The 15,450-nt window shown below is 45.5% G+C and overlaps 1 protein-coding gene across 1 annotated transcript in view; it reads right to left on the bottom strand.

The window, feature by feature from the left end:
* The window catches only part of LOC146195391 (carboxypeptidase Q-like), a 35,539-nt gene that overhangs the window by 14,178 nt on the left and 5,911 nt on the right, over window positions 1–15,450 (bottom strand). The window contains exon 2 of the mRNA XM_084596784.1: window positions 4,993–5,128. Coding sequence (XP_084452910.1) covers window positions 4,993–5,117 — 125 coding nt within the window. The 5' untranslated portion in view covers window positions 5,118–5,128. The remainder of the gene's footprint in view (window positions 1–4,992; window positions 5,129–15,450) is intronic.

A 15,450-nucleotide genomic window follows, 5' to 3' on the forward strand; every position in this document is an offset into this window, starting at 1 on the left:
AAGTATTTTTGCAGGCACCAGTAAGGACTCGTTAGGTTTTGATTACTTGGGACTTCCCTTGCATAAACGTCTTAACAGTTGGCTTTAATGAAATTCTAAAACATCGTTCGTTAGGCAACAAACCCGCCATTGGATAGGCAGAAAACTGTTTTTGCACGAGCACAAATGTGGAACAGATTTTCTTCGAAGTTTATCTGTGTACAAGTGTAGCAGTATGCAAAATAATGTGAAAGTGATGCTTAGAATTCTTGTGACCTTTGTGTGGCGTTCTATTTAGGAGACAATAATTGTTCAAATCATTTTTTGTAGAAACATGGTGAGCATTTTGTTCACGAATGGTTCCTCAACCAACTTCTTTCAACGTTTGTATGTATGTATGTATGTATGTATGTATGTATGTATGTATGTATGTATGTATGTATGTATGTATGTATGTATGTATGTATGTATGTATGTATGTATGTATGTATGTATGTATGTATGTATGTATGTATGTATGTATGTATGTATGTATGTATGTTTGTATGTATGTATAACTTAATTGAGATGCCGTCCAACGACAGTTTAAAACGCCGTGACGCTGGCCAAGCGCCGACCCGGGGTTCTGCCCGACTCCGCATTACCTCATTTTGGCCCGTTTATAGTTGGTTGTTAGGCTTGTGCTTTTCGAGCGCCCCGGGGCTTGCTGGACGCCCCTTAATTGAATGTCCTTGTTTGTGCTTTGTACAGCACTTTGAAGTTCCGGCGGGTATGTCTTGCATGCAACTTCAGTCAGGAACCTGGCACAGTCCCACATGATGTGCCATACGTCCGCTGGACCCATTTGACATGCACTGCATATGTCACTCGTGTGTATATCTTGGTGGAGGACATGTAACACTGCGGGGGCGAGGAGTTACCCGGTTTGTACTTGCCTTAGCATAACCGCCTCTTCCCAACTAATTGCCGGGTCAGGCGGCGGCATTGTCCATCCAGCTAGGCGGTAACATTTAGTCACTTCCTCGTAACTGGCCATTCGGTCCTTTGTTTTGAACCACCACGCGAAACGGTCATTCTCGGTGGCGCGGAAGTTAAGCTCTCGCGCCTCCGAATGCACCGACTCGTTGTGATTCGGTGAGGATGCACAATCTCCCGCGTTCGCCGGGAACCACTTTATGCGGATAGCGTTGCTCCGCTAGTGGAGCTGGAGCTTACCGATGATGGCAGCTGGCGGCGCGCACACTCGCCCCTTGGCAAAGTTGCTCACAGCGTTCCTCAAGTCGCTGAGCACGGTGCGGCACTCGGCCTCCGAGATAGCCAGAGCGATGGCAACCTCCTCGGTGTCTTGCGCGCTCGCTGGCGTTGTCTTGATGCCAGTAGCCGCCGCAACGGTCACTGCCACGAATCCTTCTCGCTTGTATTCCGCTGCGTCGACGTAATAAGCGTGCGGGTTGTGGGCGTGTTGTTCGACGAGGACTTTGGGCTGCACCTGCAACCGTTCTTGGCTGTTATCGGGGTGAACGTTCTTCGGGATGGGTTCCACGTGGATGTGGGCCCACGTCTCATCGCTGATCTCACACAATTGCCAACTGGGAGTTCGGGGATTGTAACCCAGGGGCGTCTATATACTGCGGTCTGTCTTGATGGTAGAAAAGCGCTTCAATTGCACAGTGAGCTGCGCCTCGGCTATTTCTTCTGAGGTGTTATGGACGCCGAGATGCAGGAGCCGAGCCGTACTCGGGGTCCCCATTAATCCCAGCGCCGTTTGGTAAAGCCGTCTGGTCAGCGTGTCTGTCTTTGTCCTGTCGTTGACCTGCCAGTTGAGGTAGACCGCTACGTAGGTGCTGTGACTGATTACGAATGACTGGACGAGGTGTAGAAGGCTATCTTCACGCATGCCTGCCCGTCGTGTCGAGACTCGCTGTATGGGCCGGATAGCGTCCATTGCCTTGGTGGTAATCTTGTTGACGGTCTCATCGTAGCGGCCGTTCTTGTTTAGCAACAGGCCCAAGACCCTGATCTTGGGAACTTCGGCAATTTGCTGCCCTGGGAGCGCGTTTCCGTCCCTGGTCGTAATAATGTGCGGACGAACAGCTCAAATTTGGCGGACGAGCACACTAGGCCTGGGCCGTAAAGGTGCTGCTCGATGGCAGTAACAGCCTCTTGGAGCTGCTGCTCAATGCTGGCGTCGATGCCGCCTACCGCCCACAGGGTAATGTCGTCAGCGTACGTTTTTGTTTGCAAAAAAGAAAACCCATCGTTTCTACTCAGCTGTTCCTACAGACGATTGAGGGCCAATACAAGCATTTTGTTTTCACCTCCTTGTTGTCATAGATGATTGGTTTCATTTGGGGGATTTAAAGCCCCAAAGCGATTCAAGCTATGAGAGTGGCCGTAGGGCAGGACTGCAAAAATTTCAATCACCTGGTGTTCTTCAACTTCCACTGACATCGCACAGCACACTAGTGTCTTGATTTTCGCTCCAACGAAAAGCAGCCGCCCAGGCCGGGATTAAATCGCACATTCTTGGGCACAGTAGTCGAGCGCCGTAACCAGTGCGCCACCCGGTGGGCATGGGGTCATAAATGTGACGGGGTGTTGATAGCGGCTGTAAATACGTTGTCGGCGGTGCCATTGTTTAATGTACACCTTTTTCATGCACCAATACAGCCTCTAGCGCAAACAAAAGTTGAATGTTCTGATCGAGACATTATTTACTCTGCCAGTAATTTTGCACCCTCATATATTTTTACTGACGACAGTATAACAGAGCTATACAACAGAAATGTGTACAACTGGCATAAAAGGATTATTTTTAAACCTAGTTACGTTGACTTTACCTGGAACAAGTTTATATTGTAACAATACGATGTTTTTACTTCAAGAACTCACCTTCCGCCTCGATTAGCTGACATGCATGCACTATCAATCATTGCTTTGTGCTTATTTGAGGCGCCGCCTTTTCTTCAGGCGGGGACATTCATCCAGACCATGCTAAATTTTTTCTTGCGGGCGCTTCATTTATTCTTTTATTTTTGTCACCATTGCTTATTTGTGGTTCTCCAAGAGGAGTTTTTTGTGATCGTGGATCAGCTTATGCTATACGTACGAGCCCCATAAAGAGCGGCCTGATGAGCACAAAAAGTCACCGAAATCTTCGGAAAGTAGTGTGCTTTGGTGGGGTAGGTACATGCTGAGCAAACTGGACGCATTGATGTCTGCCTTTGCTTGAAGTATGTGTGTGACACTCAGAGTTTGGCTGTGCGATCGTGAAACATTTTTGGAAACAGTACGTGTGGCGATGATATATTGCGGCTGCACAGAAAACAAAAATTCAGCACGAAGGCAGTAGATGCGCTGAGTAAGTAAACATAAATGTCTCTCGCATGGCTTAGTTGATAGCTTGTCTGATCGGCAAACCAAGGATCGTGGCATAAACTGACCCTCTAGGGCATTTTGTTTTTTTTTCTATCACTAAAGTCAATTTACTTGATACGTTACTTCATGTGAGACATTTATTTTGATTTTTTGTGTCCCCATTCGAACAGTTTTATTTTACACGCAATCTTTTTAGCGCATTGTCCTCGGCTTCTTAAAATACGTGTCCGAAGTGATGCGCTGCAGATATCATGACACTGTAGACTGTAGGGTATTTTTGCACGCGTAAAACGACACCTTCGCTGCCGTCATCGGAGACAATCATGACGACATTATATTCTATATAAAGCGACCCTGTTAACGCTGTCTCATTTGAACAAACCTCTGCTGAGCACTGGCGTAGAATAGAAATGCAGATCAGTTACTCTTCCTGATTCGTTCAATCTCAGATCATCGCACGCATTGAACTGTTTCTTCGTGCATTTGGAAGTGGTCATAGATATGCAGTCTTCAAATTTGGATTCTCCTCCTTTCGTTTAAAATTTCCAAATACGGCTTGTTTTTTTGTGTGTGAAAATGGTAATCGAAAAGCTGCAGCTTCACCATTTACATGGCTGCCACCTGAAACTGTGTAGCCTTCTTCTATAAAAATTGTCAGTTTAGCACCTTAATTCTTCCTTTGTCAGGCATAGTAATGTAGTGGTGCATTCCGGTTGTCTTAATGAACTCGTTTTATTCTATTCTTCAAACATTTTGTTCCTAATAATTACGTGACCTAAATTGCACTCGTTCAAAACAAGAGACTAGAATTTAGATATGTGCTTGTTTACGTCCTTTTGTCTTTACTTTACTTTTCTTTGTGCTTTGCCAGCGAAATCTAGAGGCCTTCACTTATTAGGTAATGTATAGTTGGACATACATACGGCGCTTGTAGCAACTTGGTACAGGTTCAATGCTTCGTTTTCTTGCGAGCAGCGCTTTCTATCACAGAACGACAGAATGCCTGCACTAATTTTGAAACTAAGATTCAAAACAGTAGCGCAAATATACACATCTATAAGGAAGACAGAGAGGAGTCACTCGGTTAGTGATGTGTGTTGGGCTATCTAATAAATAAAGTATTTACGTATCCGGTCCGCTTGAAGCGGGAAACAGTCTGCGGCTGGCGGATGTGTGTACGCTTTGTCTACGCGATGGCCTTGAGCTTTGTAAACAATGAATTATGTGGAAGTCCTAAATTTGCCTGCTACCAACATGTCTCTATGTCTCCCTTAAAACATAGTATTTCTGCACGTTGAAGTCCGCTGCTTTTAAAAACAGTATGCTAACTTTAACAGGGTGAAAATATGGGTTGGTTGCTGCATGATCTGTGGCTGAAAACTGCGATAACACAACACGAAGCAGAGATTCATGACCCCTTTCTCTTCTTCGTCTCGTGTTAGCGCGGTTTTTAACCCCCAGAGTATGCTAACTCACGGGAAACCTGGGATGCACTAAATAAAAAAAAATGTCCTTACCCCACAGTATTTACTCTGCGAGATGACGGCGCTTTTTACAGATGGACATAAATACTTTATATTTCTAGAAATCTTGCCATAAAATTGATATAAAACTTTAATCACTTAAATTAAGTACCTGGGCAGGACCTTGCGAGTTTCGCACGATGCTTGTATGTCTCTGGAGGAAAGAACTCTTGCACCACAAGTGAACAAGACGAGCGCTGGCAGCAAACACCACATTCCTGAAGTAGATGATGCCATCTGGTGGCAAGCTATAATAAGAATGAATGCAAGAGTGCACGTTATACATTTCGGGCAAACAGCTAAATGCTTATATATAAACTTAATTAACCAAGAATACTTTGTAGTACGCTATGCGTTGCATTTATTACAGTGGCGGTGATCCCTTCTGCATACTGTCATACCCATCGAGGGAAGTGTGAGACAAATTGGGCTTTAATTATGAAGATCGCTAGCGCCGCAGTATATTTTATGCACGCTAGCTTTAAAGCGACTATCAAATTTTTATTTTCGCATACTTTCTTCATAAATCCATATAAAGGACACATATTGACCCGTAGTGGTGACAACGCCGTTGGTAACATATGATGAGGCTTGAACTTCACTTGAATAAACTCTTTATTTGGCTGACTTAAGCCCCCAAAAGAATTAAGCAATCGGCGGCGGCGATAGCAACAATCGTGCTTGGCAGTCGTCCAACAAAGAATTCCCGTCGTACCAATAAAATCTCAATTTAAAGACGACGAGAAAACATCTAGACAAAGCCGCTAGCTGCGACTAGTATAAATAGGAGCATTGCAGAACTTCACGTGAATGGCAAGAATCTTCCAGGTACATCTCGGGGCATCTCGCTCGACAAAGAAAATGATAAAGGTGTGTCTCGCGGCCACGAGAGTGAATGAAAGACACAAAATTGATATGTGTGCTACGATCACAGGCCCACCGGCGTTGCAGTACTTGAACAACAGTTTGACGAAAATCATTCTGTTATCGCAAGAAAAACAATCTGGTCACCATCTGTCTCAGAAATAAATGAGGCAATCCTAGACCCCTATTCTGCACTTTGTGGAACAGATTACATTGGCTTGAGCGTTCCCATGTTGACGTCCAAATAAACGTTGCGAACACTCTATACAGCTTTTGGGCGGAAAACCTAACATAAAATATTTCGCTATTAAAAACATATTGCAAACAGTCGCTCTTGCAAACATGCAAAAGTCGTGGCCTCGCCACTTCTTTGTCTTAGCCTTAACGCGCTCCGCTTCGTAGGACCAATATTTTTAGCTTTCTTTATAGTGAGCTAGTGGCGGGCCAAGATACTTTCCTGGCGTATTAACCCATTTCATTCTGCAAAACAGTTCGGGCGTGGCTTGCCAGCTTCTATGTGAAAATTCAAAACACTTTGGCCAGCTTAATGCACAGCCGCTCACATCAAAAAAAGTTGTGGCCTCTTTTACCACTTCTTTCACGCCTTCCTGGTCCCTACAGAACACTGCTATATCGTCTGCATATGTCGGCACACGTACTTTATTCTCACAAAAGATGTAACCTCTAATCACTGTGCGAAAAAAAGTGGAGAAAGAGGACAACCTTGTCTCATCGACGAAAACGCTGGAATACTATCACTAAGACGCTTGTTTATAATGAACCCGGATATACAGCGACTATACACAGTTTTCACTCCGTCAGTGATGACGCGTCCTATATTTACATGCTCTAAAAGGACGAATAAGATTTCATGTGCAAATCTATCAAACGCCTTATACAGGTCTATTTGCATCATGGCGACACGACCCTGCTATGCATCGCAAGATTCAAGAACACTTCTAGCTACGTGTACGTTAGTAAAAATTGCTTTTTCTTTGATGCCGCAGTTCTGATGTGGGCCAACAACGGTTTTAGTTATACTTTGTAGTGGTCCACCTAAAACTTTCATATAGATTTTGTAATCGACATTAGTTAAACGTATTGGGCGGTAATTTTCTACTGACTGTAATTTCGTCGGGTCATCCGTTGTAGGGATTAATACCACGTGGCAGGTTCGGAACTGAGGATGCAGTAAACTTCCTTCATTACACCAACCGAATATTCCTTGTAACGTTGTTGCCATTTCTAATTTAAAAGCCTTGTAAAGTGCTGCCTCAAGACCACCCGGCCCAGGCGACTTGCTTTTACTCAGCTCTTCTATTGCAGCTTTGATTTCTGCAGCGGTTATGTTGTCTTCAAGTGCATGCGCCAGTTCATCCTCAACTCTAGAAATTGGTGGCAGGAATTCTGTTTTGTACTCCATAACATTTGCCAGTTCAATCCTTTCACGTTCGCAGTTACTTCATGGTGGTAACACATTTGCTTTATCTCTTTTGAAACTGCATGCCGCTTTTCATCTCTAAGCGCCCTTTTTATGGGCGTTTCCCCGAGCCAACATCTATTACTGCGAGCCCTTATCACTGCCCTGCAATACTTCCTTTCAACTGTAAGTTCGAGGTTTGTTTTAGTCTCTTTTGTTTCCTGTCTGTACAAATCAGGCTTGACAGCTTCCATACTGAGCATAAAATCAAGCTCTGTCTGCAGTTTCCTTTAATGTTGTTTTTATTTACGCTTTAAAGCACATGCTCTTTTTATGGCAGCCATTTCAACATCGCATTTAAATTGTTTCCATGCTTGTATAAGGACTTAATCTTTTCCAAACAAAGTTTTGATTAGGTCTTTTAGTTTGTTGGCAAAGTCCTCATGGTTCAATATTCTCTCATTAAATTTCCGCAATTCCCCGCTAAACTTTACCGCCTTTTTCTTCTCCCCAAAAGTAATCATGAGTAATGAATGATCACTGAAGCTTGCATGTACTGTTTGATACAGGGGACACAGGGGCCCACACTCAACAGGCACATAAATTCTGTCTAGCCTAGCGTGACTATTGCCTTGGAAATGCGTGTACTGGGCTTGTCCTCCTCCCTGCTGTACGATGCCAATGTCTTCTAATTCTACCTCATTAAAAGCCCCCGAAAGCAGCTCAGCACTCCTGCTGCGAAGAGATGTGTTAGTTGTTTTGTCTTCTTATATGCACACATAGTTAAAATCTCCAAGCATTAGTACGTTTTTCACTTAGCAGCGAAGGTTGAATATGACGGAAAAAGACATCCCTTTCTATATTTTATTGGGTACATATACACACAGAGCTCTCCACTCAACGCCAGAATAGTTGAAATCACACTACGATACAGCCACTTTCGAATGACAATACGAATTTCACAGTCCCTTTGCAGTTCCGAGTTAAAAATAGACACCCTTCCGACTTAACTTTTGCATTCCTTACGCACACATTGAAACGAGCGCGGTAAACTGCGCGGTTCAAGTACAATTGTCGACACTTTGTCGGCTGGCCGCAGTAGGTTAAGTGGATTTTGTAAGTAGTTTGTTCAGTTGTCCGCGCATCCTCAGGTCGAGATTTTCGGATGAGTATCTGGTTGTTGTCACGAAGAAAATGTTGTACAAATGTTTGCTGGACGTGGTTTCTGCCATTGCTCGTTTATCGCTGCCGACAAATTTTGGGCCCAGAACGCGATGCACTGAAAAGAATCAAAATAATGCCTTGAAGCCCTCATTGCGTTTGTTCTTTTTTCAATTGCACACTGACACACTTCCGGTGAAGCCGCGGTTGTAGGGCAAATGTCTTTTTGTAGCGTGGTCGCTCGACTGTATTAGATTTAAAAAGACGGAAACAACTGAATATATCTTTCTAGACTATCACGATGCTGTCTTTCTTTGCGATGTCTTGAAACGTATCCTGAAAAACGAGTTACATTTGACGCCTTTTGGAATACGTTTCCTACCAAGCGCAGAACCAGGTGAAACCCCTTGCGACCTGTTAATGTTGCTCTGCATGTACAATGTTTGGCGCGCGGGAATGGATGTAAAACATGAACGTATTATTATGCATCCAGCTTATCAGTATTTCATTGAAAATCAACACACAGGAAGTTTTTGGGCAGCAAGGTCCTCAACCTGAATGGCTGCCAGTCCTCGACAAAATAAAATCATTTATTCCATTCTATCATCAGGCAGTAGCCAGAAAGTGATTGTTGCTTTTATTGTCATGTAAATGTAGTTTTTGTTTGACCTACCAAGACAGTAATAAAGAAACAAAAACGGGGGGGGAGCAGTGGTAAGGCGCCCGACTACTGTGCAGGAGTACCCGGGTTCGATCCCGACCGCTGCGGATGCGTTTTAATGGAGGCAAGACGAAGAGTCGTCCGAGTGCTGAGCGACGTCATCGCACGTTAAATATTCTCAGGTGGTCGAAATTACTCCGTAGCCCCCCATTACGGCTGCTCTTTCTGTCTTTCTACTTTCACTCCCACCTTCCTTCCTTCCCTTACGGCGCGCTTCAGGTGCTCACAGAAACAAGTGTGACAGATACTGCACCTTTCACTTCCTGTGAACCAATTATTATTACTATTATAATCTCACTGATAAGGACACATGACAGCGGTTGTCACAAATACAGATTTGAGTGGAATGTGGCATATAGGTTTGTTTAGACGTTCTGTGAGTGCGTGTTCTGCGGGTAATAGGCGGTCGTCGTCGGAGGGCTTGTCTGACTGCACTTCAAGATGGCTTGAGTGAGCGCCGTAGTAGATCTTGTTGCCCTGTCCATGATGAGCTTAATCAAGTTATACTTAGCGGCACGTACAGAGGCCCATTATGATTTACTATATTTGAGCAGCCTCACCATAATATATGTCCGTGATTAGCACTTCGGGGACGACGTCTCGCTGGAGAATACGCTCGATGAAACCCTTGGCGACTTCTGCGGTATCATTAGGCAGTGCGTTTGCTTCGGCGTATCGTGTAAGTTAATCGGTGGCCACGGTGACCCATTTGTTACCTGTTAGTGAAGTCGGGAAGAAGCCAAGAAGAACCATTCCATTTCGCTGAAACGGCTTGGACTGGGGTGGCATTGGGTTCAGTAATCCATCAGGTCTGATCGGAGGCGTCTTACGTAGCTGACACTCGCGGCATGTCTTCACGTAATGCACAATATCGGCAGGCAACTGCGGCCAATAACTTTACTCTTGCACTCCATGCAATGCACGTGCCATCTCGAGATGTCCTTGTGTCGGCTAACTGGGAAAAGCCTGCAAAAATTCTTTTCAGAGTTCTTACCGCACGACAAGGAGGTATACGGTCCTGTTGGGTGCGAAATTCTTCTTAACAAGGCCGTCCTTGTGAAGTGCGAAGGACGATAGCTGAAGCCTGAAGACCGTAAGGCGGAAGTCGGCTTGCTTCCTAGGCAATCTACTAGGTCTCTCAACAGAGGGTCGGAGCGCTACTGCTTTGCAAAGCTGGTAGTGCTCACCGGTCCCAAGAGGGCGTCGTCATCATCTTCCTACGGAGGCGTGCCATCCGGGGCCCGTGGCAAGCAGTCTGCGTCAGAATGCTTGCGACCAGACTTGTACCCCGCCGTGATGTCAAATTGTTGTAGGCGTAAGCTCCACCGTGCAAGGTGGCTTGATCGGTCTTTCTAATTGGCACGCCAGCAGAGCGCGTGGTGATTGCTTACTACCCTGAATGGTCGAACGTATAGCTACGGATGGAACTTCGACGTGGTCCAGATGCTCGCGAGGCATTCCGTCTCGGTCATCGAGTAATTGGTTTCGACTTTTGAGAGCGACCTGCAAGCTTAAGCGATAACTTTATCTACTGCGTCATTCTTTGAACGAGGACGGCGCCTATACCGACGCTGCTTGCATCGGTATGAATTTCAGTCTCTGCGTTTTAATCAAAATTGCCGAGGACAAGGGGGAACTGTAAGCGGCGCTTACGTTTCTCGAAGGCTTCTGCTTAAGGTGCTTTCCACTCGTATGGCACGTCTGCCTTTGTAATCAGCGTCATAGGTTCAGCGAGGCGTGAAAAGGTCTTGACAAATCGTCGATAATACGCACATAGTTCGAGAATTCAGCACACAGCTTTCTTGTCCCAAGGCTGTGAAAACTGTGCGATCACTGCTTGTTTTTTTTTTTTTTTGGGGGGGGGGGGTCTGAACAAACTCAGTGTTTCTAATGATGTGGGCCAGGAACAACAGTACCTCGTAAGTGAAGTGGCACTTTTGTGCTTTGAGCGTCAGCCCTAACTACACGAGTATATCGAGAACTGTGCGAAGCCTTTCCAGTTGGTATTCAAAGGTCGAACCGAAAACAACGACATTGTTATTACCCCAGGCAAATCGGCCGCCTTAAGCCAGTCAGTATTGTACCCATTATTCGCTGTAACGTCACGGGTGCGGAGCAGAGGCTGAATGAAATTACCTTGAACTCGAAGAGGCCGTCTAGTGTGAAGAATGCGGTCTTCTCGAAATCTCTGTCATTGATCCCGATTTTACAGTAGCTGCTCTTTAAGCACATTTATGAGAAGTAACCTGCATTAAACAGGCGCTCCATATGTAGTCGATGTGCGGGAGAAGGTACACGTACTTGTTCGTTATACTGTTCAGGCGGCGGTAATTAAGGCATAGAGGACGTGTCTCGTCTTTTTTCACCAGAACTGATGCCGCCCAGGGGCTCGTTGATGGCTGGATGACGTCGTCATGAAGCAAGTTCTGAACATGCTAGAGAATGGATTGATCTTCTCATGATGATACGTGGTACGGGATTTGGCGCAGAGGTCAGGCGTGTTTGTCTATTATAATGCGGTGCTTGGAAAGTGGTGTAGGCTCGTACGTTTAGAGGTTTTGCACTTGAACCTTAAAGGCTTTTCTAAGTTTTCGCGCGTGCAGGACACAACTCGTTTTCAGTTTTGAACTCCGTGCAACACAGTAACTCGAACCACCTTTGCAGGTTGAGGTGTTCGGAACTATTTTGCCCCAGAAGGAGTGGAGCAGGATTTGCGGAGCTTCTTCCAAGCGCACACCCCTGTGTGAGCCGGGCGCCAAGCCGAGGGACGCATGTGCCCCATTCATGGGTGGGTGTCCGATATTATTTATTATTTAATTGGATACCTGATACACTGAATATACAACGAATTTGTCCGCCCCGGAATGCGAGTTCTACTCTAATTACAGGGCATGGCAGATATTCTTTTCATTTTAAAAAAAGTACATCTATCCTCCTCTTCACTTTGTTCCTGCTGTAAGATGTGTAATGACGTCCATCACTACTTCCAAGACTGTTCCCTTCCTGCTCCTTTTCTTTCTCGCCTGAAGTCTTTTAGTTCATCAGTTACTACAGCGGCTTAATGCCCGACTCTTTTAGGAGTCATGTCGCTTGTGCAATTTTATTTCAAATGGTTCAACACATAAGCAGCTATATGCCTGAATATTGTCGCTAACATTATTCTCTTATGTGAACTATTTGCTTGATATTACTCAAGTTGTAAATTATATGCCGCAGGTTTTATTTTTCTACATATCTCCACTGAAAGGTTACTTATGTTTTTTTCTCTTTATTTCTGTCCTAATCCATTCTATGCTTTTTTCCCAAAACATGCTTTTCAAATATATACGTAATCATTTAGAGTTAATATCGTTTTCTTTTCTCTCTAATATTTTGCATGAGTTCGTTGTTTTTCTTCTCATGTATCCTTTCTTTCTCCTTTTTTTTTCTGACTGCTTTATTACTTGGGTGCATTTTTGACCTGTTTCCTATTGTGGCGTGATTTCCGCTGCTGCCAACAGTCTGTCATTGGCTTTATAAGCACTAGCGAATTTCCGTTAGATCCTGTACTTCAGTCTGGGGAGGAGGAACTCCTCGAAGTCTCCTGCCGACCGCCAATCACGCTCTGTAGAGAGGAGGAAGAATGGTCTTCATTTCAGCCTGTCTGATTCGAGCGGGCCTACTTGCTTTCACGGAGGCGCCTATGGCTACAGTACGCAAGCCACGTATGCCTACTGGATTACATTTCTACGTGTCCATTTGCATTTCGTCGTGGCGTGCCCTTCGATGCCGCCGACTCTCCATCTTTGTTTTTACAAGCACCAGCAGATGACCTGCTCATCCTGTGCTTGAGACTGACGGTGGTGGGGGCGACGGTTTCGTCGGAGGGTCCTGCAGACACCCTACCACACTCTGCACAGGGGAGGGCTCCGTGCTCTTGTGTTGAGCAAAGGGCTTTAGGCATGCTTTTCAGTTTTTCTGGTTCGCGCATGACTGCAATCACTCTTGCCTACACCGCCAGGTCCGCATGAGCAGCATTCATACTGCTTTGAAATGAGTGCAGTTATTATTATCTTTTTAGTCTTCTGTGATATGATTCTGCCTTTTCAGCTGTGATTGTCCGACGAGTCCGCTATAGGGGTACAGTAGTTATTTTGTTATGTATTTTCCTCCATCGTTTATTTTACCGAGCATTTTGCGGTGAACATAATCTGGCTTATTGACGGACGTCTTTCGCATCAGAATAGATTTATTAGTTTTTTTTCTCTTTTGTTTTGTCTAGGTTTTACAATTCTTTCTCATCCTTTCCCACTTGTCTTTGGTGTCAGCACTTTCTTTTTTTTTATTTTGATTCTGCTGCTCTTTATTTAGTTTTTTTTTCTCTCGTTGTATATTTGACCAACGATCGCCATGCCGTAGGAGACTCTATTGTCCACTCGACTTTTTATTTCTTTTTTGGGGACTGTCCAGTTTACTATTCTACATTAGTCGTTTTAATGTTTTGGGATTTGTACGTCTGCCTCTCTCTCTGTATGTTCTTTGTCATTTTTTGCTTGTTTTACGGCTGTTACATTTTTTCCGATTGTGGTTCCAGTTTTTGTTTCATTTGCAGGTCTAGATGCTACCTTCTGTTTTTTTTTTCTTCTTTTTATTCTTGTTTAAGTTAGCACGCAGAACCTTTGGACACGGACCTCGTTAGTTTTTTGTTTGTTTTTTTAACTCTACTGCTCTTTTTAAAATTTTTTTTTTTTTATATCGAGCTTTTGCTCCCTTTTATTTATTTATTAATTCGTTTTAAGCCTGGCAAAGTTTTTCCTGGCCCGGGCTTCGTCTCCTTTGTTTATGTTTTTTTCAGCTTGAGAGGACGAAGAAAACGGTAAAATGGTGTTTGTCGCACCTTCGATGCTGACGAAAAGCACTCGCTGTGTCTTCGAAGAAAACTGCGAATCTGGTCTTTTCTACTGTGGGGTAATGGCGGGTTGATGTCAAGCGTAAGCTGACAAACTTGGTCAGTTGAATTTTCCAGGGGCTGGTTGGGGAGCGCGAATGCAACTTGTATGTCTGCTGATTCGTCGAGAAAAGGGATCGTGGTGCCCTTGTTGAGATGTCGGTATTCTTTGAAATTTGTTATCAGCACCAGAGCTTGTCATCTCCGGAAGTCGCCGATGCCTCCTTCGAAGACGAGAGCTTGTTGCAAGAGCAAATGGTAGTTTATTTCGATGAATACTTCAGTGGTGTCTATTTCTGCGATACCACGCAAACTAGGACGCTTGATCGAGGCGGCCCAGTAAATTCTCTACCGAGGACGTAAGTTGTCGTAGACGGTATGGCTTTGTCCGCCAAGTGCTGGATGAGCTTGGATCTGAGGTCGATGATCGCCCTATGTTCATTTAGTAAGTCCATGCCCAAAATCATGTCGCTTGAACGCTTTTGTAGAACCACGAAACTATAGGGGTAAGTAAGGCCATTCACGGCTACTCTTGCAGTGCATCGCACCGACAGTGTAATGAGGTTGCCTTCAGCGGGGCAAATCAGCGAGCCGTTCCAAGTGGCCGTTATTTATCAGAGGTGGAAGGCAAGCGGTCCAATGATGACTGATTAGTCACCTCCGGTGTCTACTAGGGTAATGACTGTGCGACTGCCGACCGCAACTTCAAGGTTATTTGTTAGCGACCTCGCATTGAACGTGGGCCTTGGTGTTCAATCTCAGCTACGTCATTTACTGGGTTCACGGCCTGAACACACCGTTACTTTGCTGGGCAGCGGTGTCGGCTTGCTGTCGTGCTGTCGTCGATGTTGTCGTACATTGCGGCGGTGTCACTTTATAGCCTGGGCGTGTGATTGTCCCTGTGGTCTTTATAGGGTGCGTCGTCGTAAAAGCGGTGTCGTCGTCTCTCGTCGTCGGCGACGGAGGATCTTCGGATTTTCGCCGTTAAGCAATCTCACCTCCAAGGGTTGCTGCCTTGAGATTCCCCTACGGGAGCTAGGAGACCTTCCTTGGAAGTAACTGGGGCCCGGCGATGCAAATTGCGAGCAGTACGGCGATGCAGAGTGGAACGGACGACTTGACGATGCTTAGTCTGCCCTACGCAGGTAGTCGTCGATTTCATGTGGTCGTTCGCCAGGGCGGGGTCGTGGGGCGTAGATGGCAAAGCCGCGCAGGCTGATGCTTCTGTATAGGATGTGGCGCAGTATGTGGCCGCCACGCTGCAATGGGAGCATAGCGGGAGGTTCCCAATCCTCCAGGCGTCGTCCTTCCTGTACCTTGAAGGTCGTTCATAGGTTTGGAGGGCAGGGGCCAAGTGGCGGCATTCGGAGAACTTAGTTCGCATCGAGGGGGGTTTGGTGTGTCGCGGCGGGGTGCAGGACGGCGCGCGGCAGCGGTGTCGTAAATTGCTTGAGGTTGCTCATTGCATCCGCCAAAG

Source organism: Amblyomma maculatum, chromosome 3 (genome assembly GCF_055883805.1).
Source record: "Amblyomma maculatum isolate TAMU_Amacu chromosome 3, ASM5588380v1, whole genome shotgun sequence".
Classification (NCBI taxonomy): domain Eukaryota; kingdom Metazoa; phylum Arthropoda; class Arachnida; order Ixodida; family Ixodidae; genus Amblyomma; species Amblyomma maculatum.